General features: G+C 49.5%; 2 protein-coding genes across 2 annotated transcripts in view; one reads left to right on the top strand and one right to left on the bottom strand.

Annotated features, from left to right (window-relative positions):
* The window catches only part of LOC116975639, a 613100-nt gene that overhangs the window by 465929 nt on the left and 129181 nt on the right, over positions 1-17990 (top strand). The gene's annotated exons all lie outside the window — the stretch shown is intronic.
* On the bottom strand, positions 10565-11604 carry LOC116975647 (C-X-C chemokine receptor type 2-like). The gene has a single exon (XM_033024975.1). It carries the CDS (start codon positions 11510-11512, stop codon positions 10565-10567), a length of 948 nt encoding a protein of 315 aa, XP_032880866.1. The 5' UTR covers positions 11513-11604.

Raw genomic sequence — 17990 nt, 5'->3', positions numbered from 1 at the left:
GGCACTGATCATAATTCCAAGAAATTTAACCTCCTTCTTGCCCTCTTTAACTTTCCTCTCAGGGATCACATACCCCCAAGCATGTAAGGCTTCTAATAACTTTGCAGTGTCAATAATGTTGCAGGCCTCATCAGAGCTGGCCAGAAGTAAATCATCAACATACTGAATTACAATGGAGCCTTGTGGGAGGGTTAATGTTTTTAACTGGTCTGCTAGTACTTGGGAAAACAGAGTGGGCGAATGTACAAAACCTTGTGGCAGGCGTGTCCATGTATATTGTTGTCCTTCGTATGTAAAGGCGAAAAGGTATTGGCAATCGGGATGCAGTGGGACTGAAAAGAATGCATGTTGTAGGTCAATAACTGTGAAGATTGTCGCCGAGGCGGGAACCTGGCTCAGGATAGTTGCGGGGTTCGGTACGATGGCGTGCATAGGCGTAACGATCTCATTAATTGCACGGAGGTCTTGTACTAGCCTCCACTCTGAGCGTCCAGGCTTGGGTACCGGGAAGATCGGGGTGTTACATGGTGAGTGACACTGCACCAATATACCCTGGTGTAAAAGAGACTGCACCAGCTGTTGTATTCCTGTCACTGCTTCTGGTTTTAAAGGATATTGGGGAACTGCAGGGAGGCGGACATCCAGCTTAAGCGTGATCATTACAGGTACACAATAAGTCAGTCCTACCTCATGCGGTGATGTCGCCCAAATCTGATGTTTGTCCATGTCGTTTGCTGTTGGCTTTTGGCGGCTGATAACTCCTTCAATGATCTGGGTCTCTTGCCAATTTTCCAACGTTCCCTGAGAAAAATATTGCTCACCCAGTATGTTACTTGCTTGGTTGCATAACTCGTAGGTGAGGTACCCCAGCTCTTTTGCTGAGTGGTCTGCCCTCACTGAGGTGGTTACATGAGGTGCCACTAGAAAAGCATTCTGTTTCCACAACCCTTCCTCCACTTGCACGATCAAGGCAGTGCCAGGTTTGCCTGACACTGTTCCTATCAAGCGGATCCTAGTCGCTTCCCCTATCAGTGAACTAAAATAATCTTCCATTTCCGGATTGCAACCCGTAGGATCATAACATAAGGTCACATGTGGATCGGGTGTATTTCTAAAGACTGGTGCTGACAAAAGATCAATAGCCCACCATTGAGGTGTTGGGAAGTGTGTGTGCATCATCTTCTGGGTCTGGAGGTGAATCCCCTCGTCAGTGCAGATAATTCCAGCTTTTAATCCTATCAATAGGTCTCTGCCTGCGAGGTTGCAGCCAAGAAATGGTGTAACGGAAAAAGGGAGGGTACATTGTTCCTGTCCATAGGTTACAGTCAGAGGCTGAGTTAGTGGGTAACACCGTACTTTCCCGTCTAATCCTGATAATCGTGTCACATGGTCTGACATGGGAACTCCAAGAGATGCCGCAAGCTCCTGATTCAGGGTAGATGAGGTTGCTCCTGTATCAATCAAAAACGGAACTCTGGTGTCCCCCAGCATCATGTTTACTACGGGTTCTTCATCGGGGTTGGCGATTAATGGGAATAGATGCTGGACAGGGAAGTGGGTGGGTCATTGGGAAAACGGGTTGTTGGTAGAGTACGGTGCCTGTCTTCCCCGTACTTCCCCGGAGACACCAGAGGGACATTCCCTTTTCCAATGCCCTCGTCCTCCACACCGAAAACAGCTTCCTCCAGTTCCCCTCTCACCACGTGATCTTCCCTGCCCTGGGTGGTTTTGATTTTGTCTTCCCTGGAATTCTCCCCATCGTGGTCTATCCCATTGTGGTCTGGGTGGAAAACCCCTTCCTCTACCAGGGCGCATCCCGTTCCCAGGTCTCATAGCCAGAGCCTGGTAGGATTCCTCAGCTGCTGGATCCCACATATAATATTCAGTTTTTATTCTGGGTGCACTGGTGGCAGCCGTGTTTCCAGCACCGTCAGCCCAAAAGGCAGCTACTGCACGTCTCATCTGGGTTATGTCGTTGTCTGACCAGTTTAAGTCTGTTTTAATCATTGACTGTACTTTAAGAGGGAGACAACTCATTAACATAGCATTAAAAGCTGGGGACCTAATGCCCGCATTGTATACAGAGTCTCCTGCAAAGGTCCCATAGATACTAGTGAAACGATCCAGATACGACTGGGGGTCTTCCTTTGGCCAGGGCTTACAATCGAGGACCACCGACATGTTAATTGGCTTCTTCAAACATTCAAACAGATGGGTCATCATAAAATCTACACAAACTGACTCGTCTGCATGTGCCTGCACGGCTTTTAGTGCCTGCCAAGTCTGATGTGTCTTAACATCCTTCCACTTCTGTCGTTCGGCCGCTGACAAAAGTGACAAGGTCATGGACCAAATATCACGGTCTGTAGCCTGATAATATTCTACCGTACTGCGGAGGTATTCTACAAATTCCTTCGGGGTCTTATGGCGGTCTGGGGCTTTATCCCGTATCATACATTGCTCGTGTGGTCTCCATGGTGCGTATATTTACATGGTATCGGCTTGATGAGCGTCACCCACCCTAGGGTTTGGCACCGCTCTCATAGGGAGGTTCTGTGCAGTCCTAGGGTTTGTTTTTACTCGCTCCCCAACTGATACCACCGTGTTAATCGCTTCATCTTGGACACTGTCCGTCAGCTCACTAATGTCTTCCTTTAGTATTTCACCGTAGCTTTGTAAGGTCGGAACTTCGGGGTATATAGATATTACTGACGGAGCTGCCAAGGGTAAGGATGCCATTGCTACTGGTAGGACGTAGGGAGGTGGACGTCTCCCAGGATTATCTAACTCCTCATCTTCACTACCAAACAGGGTCGTCGTGCCAGACATGAAGTCTCCTCCAGAGGATTTACCAGTACTGGGTTTATTTTTACTAACCATCACCTGTTTATCACCTCCCGGTTTATCACCTCCCGCCTGTCTCTTAATTTTTTTCTCTTGTTCCTCCGCCCACTGGCATTCTAGTTGCAATACTTTCCATCCTTTCATAGTGCCATCCTTATTTCGTAACTCTATCCCTTGTTTACACGCAGTATCCATCCATCTTCGATCTCTACTCTCCTCATGCTTCTTTTCTGCTTCTGCTTTCCACATTTTAATTCCCTTCTTCCATTTCTTTCCTGCCTTCCTTTCCCATATCAACATCTCTGCTTTTTTAATTGTCTCGACATTCCATGTGCCCCCTACTGGCCAGGCTTCATCCCCCAACCGTTTGGTCAACTTATAACTTAACATTCTAAACTTCTTATTATACTTAGGATTCAAATAACACATATGTTGGACGGGGGTTCCCCCCTCACTGTTATCCAAAGCATTCCCCATAGATAGATAGAGAAAAAGAGAGAAAGAAAAAGAGAAAACAAACTGCTTAATTCCGAATCGTCCCAAATATATCAACCAGGCCGACTCGCTACCCGAGACCCCAGTTTCTCAATTCGTCTGACCTGTTTTTTTAACTCTTTAATATAGGACCCAAGTGTCGCAACGAAGCCGACTCGCTAACCGAGACCCCCGTTTCTCAACCTGGCAGACCTAAAATAAGCCCCAGATGTCTCAACGAAGCAGACCCGTGAACCGGGACCCCCCGTTTCTCAACCTGGCAGACTCCGTACTCTTTAATATACAACGCCACTTATTTCTCAATCCGACAACCCTTCGGATGTCTCAATAAGCCAGACGCAAACCTCACCCCCCGTATCTCAACCCGACAAATAACGGATATCTCAACGAGGCTGATGAGCCCTTAGTAGAGAGAGAGAAAAAGAGAAAACAAAGAGAGATAGACAGAGAGAGAGAAAGAGAAACCACTCACGTCCTTCTTAACAACATACACAAGCCATTCTTAAAAAATACATACACAATTCTGTCTTAAAAATACATACACAAACCCTGCTTAAAAAAAAACCTATAAAGCCCAACTGGTCTTACCTTTGTCTGTTTCTAAGAACCTCGGCAGGGAACCTAGATCAACCTCTGATGAAGGATCACAGACGTTCCCGGGAGTTTCTAGGGAGTCGGTCGTACAAAGGGGCCGATAGAGCTCAGTTATCTCCCTTCCAATCCCGGCAACCTCTGCAACCTCTTGCACAGTCAGCCGTTGATGTGGTCCCAGCGAGGCCTGCCAAAAAAAAACGCCAATGAAAAAGTTACTTTTATAACTACTAAACCAGGTTCGCTTCTTAATAAACAGACACCACACAAACTGTTTGGTAGACCAGTTCAAAACTTTACTTAACATCGGCCGATGGAAGGGAGCGAGAATTCCAGCTAAGTGACCAATATAGACACTCGACTGTCCTCGGTCCCCTTCTCTGAACAACAGAATTACATCGCATTATATAGTGTTTCTTTGTCACCTTAGCACATTCCACAGACATTAATCATGGTCAGAGGTACAGGAAAAGGCATCACATCAAAGGCCCTTTGTTTACATGGTACAAGATATACTAAAAACATTGGCCATTTGTTTTTAGGTCATTTTATCTTCAAAGAGATCATCCTAGCTCTTTTGCTGCTTCCTCCCTGTCACTTGGTCCCTCATAAACATAGGCCATTTGGTTTATGGCATCTTATCTTTCCACTTCCCTGGATCCTCTCTCGTCACTTCGCCCCTCATAAACATTGGTCATTTGGTTTACGGCATCTTACTTCAAAGATGTGACTAGCTGTTTCTCTCTTCCTTTATTGCCTCCTCCCCCATAAACATTGGTCATTTGGTTTACGGCATCTTACTTCAAAGATGTGACTAGCTGTTTCTTTCTCTGTCACTTCCTCACTTGGGCGACAATGTTATGGTGTTTATTATCCCACACACTGCAACCTGAGGCAAGCCTAATTTGACACTAAATATAAGCTATAAGCTAGCCCAGAAACCTATTTTAATTTTTTCTTATTTTTGTAACTTTATTCGGCTTCATCAGAGCTTGGTGTGAGACCTTGTGCTGGTTGCAAACGGGACAGGCGTTGACAAACTCCCGAGTGTCCTCCTCCAGCGATGCCCACCAGAACCTCCGTAGCACCATCTCCTTGGTCCGCTGAATGCCGGGATGACAGGTGAGTCGAGAGCTGTGGGCCCACTGAAGGACGTCGGACCGCAGGGCAGAAACCACAAACAGGCGATCAGGAGGGCATGCGCTGGGTCCCGGCTGGTTCTCCAAGGCCGCCTTGACCTTCTCCTCCACTTCCCATGTGAGGGAGGCAACCCTGGGCGAGGACGGGATGGTCTTGGGGCCAGAGGCAGGCTCCTCCTTCGCCAAGAACTGTCGAGAGAGGGCATCGGGCTTCACGTTGCGGGACCCAGGTCGGTAGGAGAGGGAGAAGTTGAAGCGGGTGAGGAAAAGAGACCAGCGGGTCTGACGAGAGTTGAGCCTCTTGGCTGACTGGAGGTATTCAAGGTTCTTGTGGTCAGTCCAAACCAAGAAAGGCTGCTCGGTTCCCTCCAGCCAGTGACGCCATTCCTCCAACGCCAACTTAACCGCCAACAGTTCTCGGTTGCCAATGTCATAATTCCTCTCAGCAGGGGTCAGGCGTCGGGAGAAGGCGGCGCATGGATGGAGCTTCTGGTCCCCGGCAGTCCGCTGGGACAGAACCGCTCCCACCCCCACGTCGGAGGTGTCCACCTCCACCACGAACTGTCTCTCTGAGTCCGGAACTTGGAGGATGGGGGCCGATGTAAACCGTGTCTTGAGTGTCTGAAAAGCTTCGTCGGCCGCGGCAGACCACCGGAATGGAACCTTGGAGGAGGTGAGTGCCGTGAGGGGTGCGGCCACAGTACTGTAGCCACGGGTGAACCGTCGGTAAAAATTGGCGAACCCCAGGAACCTTTGGAGCTGCTTGCGGGAGTCAGGAACAGGCCAGGTGGTGACAGCAGAGACCTTGGCGGCGTCCATCTTGATGTTCCCTTGGCCAACGATGTATCCCAGGAAGGAGACTGACGGGGAGTGAAACTCGCACTTCTCAGCTTTAACGAAGAGCGAGTTCTCCAGGAGCCGATGTAGAACTGTCTGGACGTGGTGTACGTGTTCCTCCTTGGTCCGTGAAAAGATGAGGATGTCATCAATATAGACGAACACGTACTTGTTCAACATGTCTCTGAGAACGTCATTGACCAAAGCCTGGAAGACGGCCGGGGCGTTGGTGAGGCCAAAGGGCATCACCAGGTATTCATAATGTCCCGTGGGAGTGTTGAAGGCGGTCTTCCACTCATCTCCCTCTTTGATGCGGACCAAGTGGTAGGCGTTGCGTAGATCCAACTTCGAAAAGATGGTGGCCCCCTCCAGGAGCTCGAAAGCAGAGGAGATGAGTGGGAGAGGATAGCGATTCTTCACCGTGATGCCGTTGAGCCCCCGGTAATCTATGCAGGGACGCAGAGATTTGTCCTTCTTCTCCATGAAGAAGAACCCAGCCCCAGCAGGAGACGAGGAGGGACGGATGAGGCCAGCAGCCAAGGAGTCGTTTATGTATTTCTCCATGGCGCCTCTCTCAGGGGCGGACAGGGAGTAAAGGCGACCCCTAGGAGGAGCGGAACCAGGCAGGAGGTCTATGGCGCAGTCATAGGGCCGATGAGGATGGAAGGCCCTAGACTTGCTAAAAACCTCACCAAAGTCATGGTACTCGGCTGGGACCCCCGTCAGATCTGGAGCAGTACTGGAGCAGGTGGCCGGTTGAGGAGCTGAGGCTTGCTTCAGGCACACTTGGTGGCAGGAAGGGCTCCAACCCAAGATGACCCCCGTCCTCCAGTCGATGTTGGGGTTGTGTCGCCGAAGCCAGGGGTAACCCAGGATGATGGGAAGACGGGGAGACTGCAGGATGTGGAACTGGATGGTCTCATGGTGATTACCAGACAGGAGCATGCGCACTGGGACCGTCTGGTGAGAAACAGTCCCCAGGAGATGGCCGTCGAGGGCGTTGGCGGGAACAGGTTCAGGCAGGGGAACACAACTGATGCCAAGCTGGCGGGCTAGTTCCATGTCCATAAGATTAATGTCACAACCAGAGTCTATGAAGGTGGCGAGGGTGTGAGAACCATCAGACAACAGCAGACGGGCATGACAAAGAGGGCGTCGGGCAGAGGAAAGTTCAGAGGTTCGACTCACCAGTAATTCCTCCGCTACTGGTGAGTCTGGCCTTTTACTGGACACTTGGAGATGTAATGACCCGCCAGGCCACAGTAGAGACAGAGGTTCCCCCGACGCCGACGTTCCCCTTCCTCGGGGATGAGACTGGTGCGACCCACCTGCATGGGTTTGGGTTGCCTCGACGGTTGCCCCGACGAGGGTAGTCCAGTCTCCGGAGGAAAACGAGCTTGGGTGGATAGCTGGCGGACCGCCTGTCCCAGTCGCCTCTCCCGACGTCTCGCCAGGATGCGTCGGTCCAGACGGGTCGTTAGCTCGATAAGCCCATCCAGAGAAGAAGGAAGGTCGTGGGACACCAACTCATCCTTGATATAGTCCTTCAAGCCCAGCAAGAAAGCGTCACACTGGGCCGGGGCGTTCCAATCACTCTGACGGGCCCTGGTGCGAAAGTCGATAGCGAAGTCAGCGACACTCTGGTTCCCCTGGCTCAACCCCAGCAGACCTTCCGCAGCGTCTGGACCCATCGAAACCTCACCGACCACCTTGCGAAGCTCCGCGGCGAAGGCCTGGAAAGAGGAGCAAGCCGGCGTGCGTCGCTCCCATTCAGCCGTTCCCCACAGCCGAGCTCTGCCAGTCAGGTGATTAATGGTAAACGCCACTCTCGCCGCTTCCTGGGCGAAGGTGTAGGGCTGTAGGGCGAAGAGAATGGAACAGTTCGTGATGAATGGGTTGCAGCCCACCGGGTCTCCAGCGTAGCGCTCCGGGGTTCCCACCCGGGGCTCAGGTGATGGTCCTGGCGGACCGGGAGCTGGTGCTGTCGGATCCGGAGGCGAAGCATGGGGTGTGGCCTGGGCGAGGGTGGTCGTCAGCTGTTGGACCTGGGTGGCTAGTGCAACCAATGCTTGCTCTTGGTTTGACACAGCCTGTCGAACCTCGGAGTTGGAGGCAGTGAGCATTGCTTCGTGCTGCAGGAGCGTGTGCTCAATCCTCTCGAAGCGGTTTGACGGAGACGTTGTGTGCGCTGAGTCCATTGTTGGCCAGATTGTACTGTAACGGGTATAGCTTGGACCCAATAGCAGCACAGAATCAGGCAGGTATAGTTGGTAATGAACTTTATTACGATACTGTAACACAGAGTAGTAACACAGGAATGGGTACACCGTATTCACACAGAGGGTCAGGATTGAGCGAGGGTTCCGAAGAGGGGCAGGCAGGAGACGTAGTCGGGGTAGCGGAAGGTCCGGTAACCAGGAGATCCAACACACGATGCAAACAAACCAGCGAGGGACAGACGAAAGGAGAGTCGAAGCCAGGCAGGAAGTTGAGGAGCCGTTGCAGGGATAAACCAAACAGCCCAGGAGAGAGGCAGACAGAAACCAGGAGGTACGGGACGAAGGCCGTGGTCGGGGACAGAAGGCTGAGGTGATATCCGGGAAGACGACAGGACGGAATGGTCAGGGGCAGGCAGGTTCGAATCCGTGTAGGCAGTCGGGAAATCGCTGGAGAGTCTTGCATGAATGCTGAGAACAATCTGGCACAGTGTGAACGGTGAGGAGAGTCTATATACCGGGTTAATAGGTGATCAGAGGCAACTGAGTGCAACAGGTGAGGAGGGTTGGGCTGATGAGAGGGAAGTGACAGGCAGGCAGGTGAGGAGAAGGAGGGACCGGTGGAAAAGTACTGGGAGGTGAAGTGGATGAGAATGAGGAGAGGGCAGACTGTGACACTCCACATCCACTCTATCCGGGCTTTTCGCTGTTCGGTGAATTATGTTGAAGACCAACTGAATGAGCAGGAGAATCGAGGCCGGGTGGAAACCAAAGGTCTTTTATTTCACAGCAACCGTACAGAATACACGTTGAAGCAACGCCCGCTTACTGAAGCCAAGCTCACGGTTCCAGGCAGAAACAGGAAAAACAAACCCCTCTTTTGTAGAAACCACGAGCTGCAGAAACTGGTGAACACACACAAGGACACAGAGTGCTGGAGTAACTCAGCGGGTCAGGCAGCATCTGTGGAGAACATGGATAGGTGACGTTTCACAGAGTGCTGGGGTAACTCAGCGGGTCAGGCAGCATCTGTGGAGAACATGGATAGGTGACGTATCACAGAGTGCTGGAGTATCTCAGTCCAATAGGTGGAGCAAAGGGGAAGATACAGAGTGCAGAATATTGTTCTCTGCATTATAGCGCATCAGTTCTAGAGACAAAGTCCAATGTCCGCAATGGGGTGGAGGTTATCGGACAGTACCCTAGCTTATGGAAGGACTGTTCAGAAGCCTGATAACAGGGGAAGAAGCTGTTCCTGAGTCTGGTGGTGCGCGCTTTCAAGCTTCTGTACCTTCTGCCGGACGGGAGTGGGGAGAAGAAAGAATGACCGGGGTGGGACAGGGACACGTCTTTGATGATGTCGGCTGCTTTCCCGAGGCAGCGTGAAGTGTTGAGTCAACATATCTTTAGGTTTCGGGTTATTATGAGTCCAGTGTCTGCAATGGGGTGGAGGTGAACCGGACCGTACCCTCGTTCACCCATAGTGGACATTGGACTTTGTCTTCGTCTATGGATGGACACCATGTGTGTCTTCATCATCTCCAGCGCTCCATTGATACAGTGGTTCTTGGACACTTTCATTTACAGGCATATTCCCAGGACTCAAGAACCTGAACTGTTTTCAAGAGAGGTTCAGCAGGCTAGCACTTTATTACTTGGAGCACAGGAGGATGAGGGGTGATCTTATAGAATTGAGTATGATGAGGGGGATAGAGAGAGGTGAATGAGAGAATCTTTTGCCCAGAGTAGGGGAATCAAAAACCAGAGGACATAAGGTTAAGGTGTGGGAAAGATTTAATAGGAACCTGAGGGGCAACCTTTTTATACAAAGGGTGGTGGGTGTCTGGAACGAGCTGCTGGAAAAGGTAAATGAGGGGGGGGGGGACTATCACAACTTTTAAGAGAGATTTAGACAGGTCCATGGATAGGACAGGTTTGGAGGGATCTGGGCCAAACACGGGCCTTGTATATTGGGCATGTAGGTCGGTGTGACAAGTTGGGCCGAAGGGCCTGTTTCCATGCTGTATCGCTATTGGTGCCACATTCAGATTGGACACATCCCAATATGGTGATTCTGCGGAGCTCAGTAGAAGTCACTGGAGACTTGCCTGAAATTCTAGTAGGAAGGAACTGCAGATATTAATGGGTGTTTTTAAGGCAGAGATAGATTGATTCTTGATTAGTGCGGGTGTCAGGGGTTATGGGGAGAAGGCAGGAGAATGGGGTAAGGCGGGAGAGATGGATCAGCCATGATTGAATGGCAGAGTAGATTTGATGGGCCGAATGGTTTAATTTCTGCTCCAAGGATTTATGATGCCTCGCCAATCCATGTACTCCAGAGATGCTGAGTTGCTCCAGCAATTTATGTCTTTTGTTGGGAAGGGGTGGGATGGGGTTGGGGGAAGGGGGTGGTGGTGGGGGAGGGGTGGGGTGGGGAGCTGTCTAAATGGTGGTACATGTCTGCCCAGCGACTGAGGATGAGCGTGATTTATTGAATTGGGATTCTTCGCTTCTCTTTATGAGGCCTTTATGAGCCAGGAGTTTGACCAGGTTGCTCCTGAACTTCACCCCGATGAAGGCGTAGAGGATTGGGTTGATGCAGCTGTGAAGAAAGGCCAAGCACTGGGTGGCCAGCACGGCCCTGTCCAAGTGGTCACGTTGGATGCAGGAGACTTTGATGTGTTCGACTCTCACCAGCGTGTCCACAACCATGGTTAGATGGTAGGGCAGCCAGCATGCCAGGAAGGCCAGCACCACCGCGATGATGATCTTCATGGCTTTCTGCTTCTGGAAGCCCTTGGTCTGGCACAGTTTCCACACAGTGACGGAGTAGCAGAAGACCATGGTGGCCAGCGGCAAGAGGAAGCCGATGACCAGGCGACAAACTTTGATGCCCAGTTTCCACGGTTTGCCAAAATCACCATCGTGTTCCTCGTTACAGACGGACCGGCCAAATTCATAGTCGTAGAACACTTCTTTGTAGAGAACGGGCGAGGACAGGAGCAGGGCCACGAGCCAGACGATGGCACACACCAGTTTGACCACCCACGGCCTCTTGCGGCCGTGCGACTGGACAGAGCGGACAATGGCCAGGTAGCGGTCCACGCTGATGCAGGCCAGCAGCAGGATGCCACTGTAAAAGTTCACCTCCTGCAACATATTGATCACCTTACACATGGCGTCACCAAACACCCAGGGAGACACGGCGTCCACTGCCCAGAAGGGCAGGGTGAGGGCAAAGAGCAGGTCGGCCGTGGCCAGATGGAGCAGGTAGACATCCGTGGATGAGATGGAGCGGCGGTTGTGAAGGATGACCACCAACACCAGTACATTCCCCGTCACGGCCAAGAGACACACCAGGCTGTAGACCACCGCCGTGATGGTCTTCATGGTCACAAACTGTCTTCTTACACATGAAATTGTGCCCGGATCGATAATGAAGGGTATGTCTTCAGTTCCGTTTGTGGACCACGGGAAAGACATTTTCTGGAACGAAAAATAGATTCGCAAATGAGATATTTAAGAAAGTTTTTTTTTAAATCAAAATCTTTTTTATTTAGTTTTCAGGACATATCAAAGTGCAAAGTTGTCTATTTGTTACAGACAGTGTACGAAAAGAATAAATCAAACACAACTTATGCTAACATATAACAAGACAACAACAATAAAAGAAAAATGAGATACCAAAAATAATACCTCCTCAGTCACTGCCAGTGAGCATATGCAATTATCAGCCTGTCACCACAATAATCCATGATAAATGAATGGGTAGACTGTTAAGCTGTTAAACTGTGCTTGCTGATCAAGCATTTATAAAGTCTGGAATGCATTTAAAAAAGGTCCCCACACTTTCTGAAACCTTCCATTTGAATGTTGAAGTGAGTACCTGATTATCTCGAGCTTTAGGCAGGACATAATATCTGTCAGCCATTGAGTATGAGTGGGCGGGGAATGTTCCATCCACCTGAGCAGGATTGTTCGCCGAGCCAGAAGAGAAGCAAAAGATATAGTGCGGCATTTATCTGCAGTTAATCTAACTTCCTCACCAGTGACCCCCAAAAGAGCGATTAGAGGCTTTGGTTCCAATTTGATGTTTAACACCTGGGATAATGTATGAAAGACCTCCAGCCAGAACTTGTTAAGGCTGGGGCATGACCAATACATATGGATAAGAGAGGCTTCAGAAATGTTACATTTAACACAGAATGGACTAACCTCAGGGTAAAAAGTAGATAATTTGGCTTTTGAGATATGAGCCCTATGTACCTCTTTGAATTGAATCAGACTGTGACGAGCACATAGAGAGGTGGAGACTCCGACTAATAGATAAATATGACCAATTCTTAAGGAGTTGGTCTCCTTTCATCGACTTTTTGGAATCATGTGATGCAGCGGTACCATAAGGATTGCTGATTTCAGTTCATGATGTGGATAGATTTACATCTCCGAATATAGATTTGAAAAATTCACTTTTAAAGGGCCTTCTTTTCTATTTCTACTTTCCACTTTTTCTTTTTTCTTTTATTTTTTTATTTTTATATACACACTTCACGTTTTTCTACTCTCTACCATCTATTTTTCCACTTTTTCCCCTTTCTATTGTTTTCTTTTTCTTGTCTTGCTTACTTCCTTCTCATAACATAAAACTAGAGGTTGTACATAGAATGGATTACGGTATGACATAGTTGGCACCTAAAATTAGGTGCCACTGTATTGTTTTGTACTGTATTAACTTCTAATAAAATAAACAAAACAAAAGATTGAAGGAAAAAAAAAAGAAAAAAAAAGAGAAAAAAAAGAGGTGGAATTAACCAGTTTAAGAATGGAACTCCATGTATCTTCCGAGTGAGAGGAGCCCAAGTCTTCCTCCCATGCTGCCTTGAGCTTGTCCATGGGGGCGTGCCTTAGATCCAACAACCTGCCATATAAAGCTGAGACAAGTCTATTCTGAGATGGGTTTAATCAATCAATCAACCTTTATTGTCATCTTGCAAAGCAACAGTTGTACAGTGCAAAATGAAAAGAACTGTATCAACAAGGGTTGTGTCTGTTGGTATAGAAGAGCTGGGAAGTGTATAGAACACATAATGTTTTGTTTGCAGGTATCGGAAAAAAACTGACTTTGGAAGATTGAATTTGTTGCTTAATTGTTCAAATGATGCTACAGTGTTACCCATAAGCAGGTCCTTGAAGCGCACAATACCCTTCCTATGCCCTTCTTTAAAGCCAAGGTCCTGAGTTGATGGTTTAAAAAGGTGGTTTGATGCAATAGCGCTCAGTAGAGAAAAGTTATGCAACCCAAAACATTTCCTGAATTGAACCCATATCCTCAAAGAGTGTTTAAGCACTGGATTTTTTACAGATTTAATTTAGGGGAGTGGAAGTGAGGAACCAAGTAGTGCAGGTATGGACATATTATCATCTGTGTGTAATTCCATGGCTACCCAGTCAGGGCAATCGGGCTGGCTGTGAAAGAAAGACCAAAATGCAAGGCAGCGCAGGTTAGCAGCCCAATAATAAAAGCGAAAATTTGGGAGAGCCAGGCCACCAGCAGCTTTGGTTTTTTGAAGGTGGGTCTTATTAAGACGAGGCCGCTTGGCTCTCCATATATAGGAGGAAAGAGCTGAGTCAAGATGGTCAAAGAAGGAGCTGGGGATAAAAACCGGTAAAGCCTGAAAAAGGTACAAAAATGTTGGTAAAATGGTCATTTTGATTGAATTTATCCAGCCGACAAGTGACATTGACAAGGGTGACCACTGTGTTAGCGTCACTTTAATCTGGTTTAACAGAATGATAAATTCTCTTTGAAAAGATCCTTGTATTTCCTCATAACTGAAATGCTCAAGTATGAGAGCTTCTTTTTTTCAATTTTGAATGGCAAGTTGGTAAGATCCGAGGGTTGTACTTCATAGTTAATGGGAAACAGTTCGCTTTTTCCAAGACTTATCTTATAACCTGAATATTGACCAAAATTATTGAGCAGTCACATAGCAGAATGCAGAGAGGTGCCTGGGTTTGAGACAAAAGCAAAAGGTCATCGGCATACAGTGTGACCTTATGCTGTGTACTGCCCCTCCACATACCGGCTATGTACTCACAGCTGCGAAAGGCCATGGCAAGTGGTTCGATGGCCAAGTCAAAAAGCATGGGGCTCAGAAGACACCCCTGGCAGGTTCCACTATGCAAGTCGAACGACTTGGACAACTGGGAATTAGTTCGAACTGAGGCTGTGGGATGAGAGTATAGTAACCTGATCCATGAAATATTTAAGAAAGTTTAACAAAGTTTAAGAATGTTTAACAATCCCACTGACTCCCATGGCTATCTGGACCACACATCTTCCCACCCTGCTTCCTGTAAGGACTCTATCCCCTACTCCCAATTCCTCTGTCTACGCCGCATCTGCTCCCAGGATGAGGTGTTCTACACCAGGGCATCGGAGATGTCCTAATTCTTTAGGGAAGGGGGGTTCCCCTCTTGTACTATAGATGAGGCTCTCACCAGGGTCTCCTCTATACCCCGTGACTCTGCTCTCATTCCCCATCCCCCCACTCATAACAATGGCAGGGTCCCCCTTGTCCTCACCTTCCACCCCACCAGCCGTCACATACAACAGATAATCCTCTGACATTTTTGCCACCTCCAACAGGGTCCCAACTACTGGCCACATCTTCCCATCTCCTCCCCTTTCGCCTTTCCGCAGTGATCGCTCCACCATAACTCCCTGGTCAATTCGTCCCTTCCCACCCAAACCATCCCCTCTCCTGGCACTTTCCCTTGCAACCGCAGCAAATGCTACACTTGTCGCTTTACAGCCCCCCAACACCTCCGCTCAGTTCGCAATAACCAACCTGATCTCCCGGTGGCTCAGCACTTCAACTCGCCCTCCCATTCCGAATCCGAACTTTCTGTCCTGGGCCTCCTCCATGGGCACAGTGAGTCCCACCACAAATTGGAGGAGCAGCACCTCATATTTCGCTTGGGTAGTTTACACCCCAGCGGTATGAACATTGACTTCTCCAATTTCAGGTAGTCCCTGCTTTCTCCCTCCTTCCCCTCCCCTTCCCAGCTCTCCCACAACCCACTGTCTCCGCCTCTTCCTTTCTGCTTCCTGCACCACCCCCCCCTCACCCCCACATCAGTCTGAAGAAGGGTCTCGACCCGACACGTCACCTATTCCTTCGCTCCATAGATGCTGCCTCACCCGCTGAGTTTCTCCGGCATTTTTGTCATGAGATGTTGAGATTATTTAAGAGATACAGATTGACACAGTGTATGGAACAAGCTGCCAGAAGGAGGTGTTGAGGCAGGGACTATCCCAATGTTTAAGAAACAGTTAGACAGGTACATGGATAATAGACACAAAAAGCTGGAGTAACTCAGCAGGACAGGCAGCATCTCTGGAGAGAAGAAATGTGTGACATTTCAGTCGAGACCCTTCTTCAGACTGATCACAAAGGTCCCGACACGTAATGACACCCATTCCTTCGCTCCAGAGATGCTGTCTGTCCCGCTGAGTTACTCCAGCTTTATCTTCGGTTTAAACCAGCATCTGCAGTTCCTTCCTACACGTGGATAATATGACAGGTTTGGAGGGTGTTGGACAGGTGGGACTGGTGTAGATGGGACATGTTGGCCGGTGTGGGCAAGGTGGGCCGAAGGTAGGGTTGCCAACTGTCCCGTATTAGCCGGGACATCCCTATATTGGGGCTAAATTGGTTTGTCCTGTACGGGACCGCCCTTGTCCCATATTTGACTGGTACTACTCGGGTCGTGGGGACTGTCAGGTCGACCCCGCCTCCACCCGTCCCGACGTAGTGATGCCCATGGAGGGCAGCAGCAGCAGCAGCAGCACCTCGTCCGTGGCCCCGTCGGTCGCTGTCCGACCTTCGGACGTTCGTTTACGGACATCACCACCACCCCTCCTTCTCACGGCCGAACGTCGGTTCATGAGTTGGACGGGGCGCCTGACTTTGCGTGCGACGTTGCGTGGCCTGGGCCAAAATTCTCTAGCTGGCCTGCCGGCTGGGCTTTGTGTGCAGTCCAGCACCCGGCCAACTCATCATTCACCCAGCCACGGCCGGGTCGGTCAACAAATTGGCGTCGGAATTTGTCCGGTATTTTGACATCTTGTCCCTTATTTGGGAGTGAGAAAGTTGGCGACCCAAGCCGAAGGGCCTGCTTCATGATGTATCACTCTGTGACTCTATGACACAGCATTGGAGACATGCCAACATTCTTCGTCTACTAAGGAAAGTAGAGGCATTGGTGTGCTATACTTTAGACTTTAGAGATACAGCACGGGTACAGGCCCTTCGGCCCACCGACGTCCGCACCGGCCAGCGATCCCTGCATATTAACACTACCTTGCACCACTAGGGACAGTTTACATTTACACCAAGCCAATTAATGTACAAACCAGCACGTCTTTGGAGTGCGGGAGGAAACCGAATATCTCGGAGAAAACCCACGCAGGTCACGGGAGAAGGTACAAACTCGTACAGACAGCACCCGTGGTGAAGATCTAACCGGTTGGCTCTGGCGCTATAAAGCAGTAGCACTACCCGCTGCGCCACCGTTCCGCCCACGAGCCGGGCAGTGGACGCTGTGTCTGGCTGGGTGTTTGGTGATGCCATGTGTAGGAAGGAACTGCAGATGCTGGTTTCACCAAAGATAGACACAAATGCTGGAGTAATGGACAGGACAGGTTTGTAGAGATATGGACCCAAAAGCAGGCAGGTGGGATTAGTGTAGATGGGACGTGTGGCTGGTGTGGGCAAGTTGGGCTGAAGGGCCTGTTTCCATGCTGTATCACTCTGTGACTATGACTCGGCATCACTCCCCCACCCTAGTTCCGCTGTCCTCCTAATTAAATATTACTGATTGTAAGCCTCGTTGTCAACTTCCCCATCTACATCTCCTTGACCACAGTCCCCTTTGATCTGTATTTTCACACTGTATATACCCTTCCATATCTCTATCTCTCTCCCCTGACTCTCAGTCTGAAGAAGGGTCTCAACCTGAAATGTCCACCATTCCTTCTCTCCAGAGATGTTGCCCTGTCCTGCTGAGTTAACTCCACCATTTTGTGTCCATCTTCAGCAAATGAATTATGAGGTATTTGGGACTTTAACCATATTTCATTAGGCTTTAAACTTTACATTTTAGAGGTACAGCACGGAAACAGGCCGTTCAGCCCGTCCCGACCAGCGATCACCCCATAAACTAGCATATCCTGCACACTAGGGGCAATTTTACAACTGTCCAGAGCCATGATCAGTCTGAAGAAGGATCTCGACCCGAAACGTCACCTATTCCTTCGCTCCATAGATGCTGCCCTCACCCGCTGAGTTTCTCCTAGCATTTTTTGTTCTACCTTTCAATTTTTCCAGCATCTGCAGTTCTTTCTTAAACAGAAGCCATACTTCATGTTCTAGGAGCAGGACATTAGGCAGTCGGCCCATCAGTCTACTACCGCCATCCAATCACGGTGATCTATCTCTCCACTCCGACCCCATTCTCCTGCCTTCTCCCCATAACCCCTGATACCCGTATTACTCAGAATCTATCAAAACTCCAACTTGGCCTCCACAGCAGTCTGTGGGAATGAATTCCACAGATTCACCACCCTCTGTATGAAATCATGAGAGGAATAGATCGGGTAGATGCACAGAGTCTCTTGCCCAGATTAGGTGAATCGAGGACCAGAGGACATAGGTTGAAGGTGATATGGGGATATGGACCAAACGCAGGCAGGTGGGACTAGTGTAGCTGGGACATGTTGGCCGGTGTGGGCAGGTTGGGGTGAAGGGCCTGTTTCCATGATGTATCACTCTATGATTCTCTGACCCTGACTTAAGAAGTTCCT

Source organism: Amblyraja radiata, chromosome 7 (assembly GCF_010909765.2).
Source record: "Amblyraja radiata isolate CabotCenter1 chromosome 7, sAmbRad1.1.pri, whole genome shotgun sequence".
NCBI lineage: Eukaryota > Metazoa > Chordata > Chondrichthyes > Rajiformes > Rajidae > Amblyraja > Amblyraja radiata.
Note: the sequence above shows the minus strand (reverse complement) of the source record. Positions and strands in the feature narration are given on the sequence as shown.

Excerpts from the sequence above, each read along its gene's own strand:
- LOC116975647 (XM_033024975.1), bottom strand. The coding sequence starts at position 11,512 with ATGAAGACCATCACGGCGGTGGTCTACAGCCTGGTGTGTCTCTTGGCC.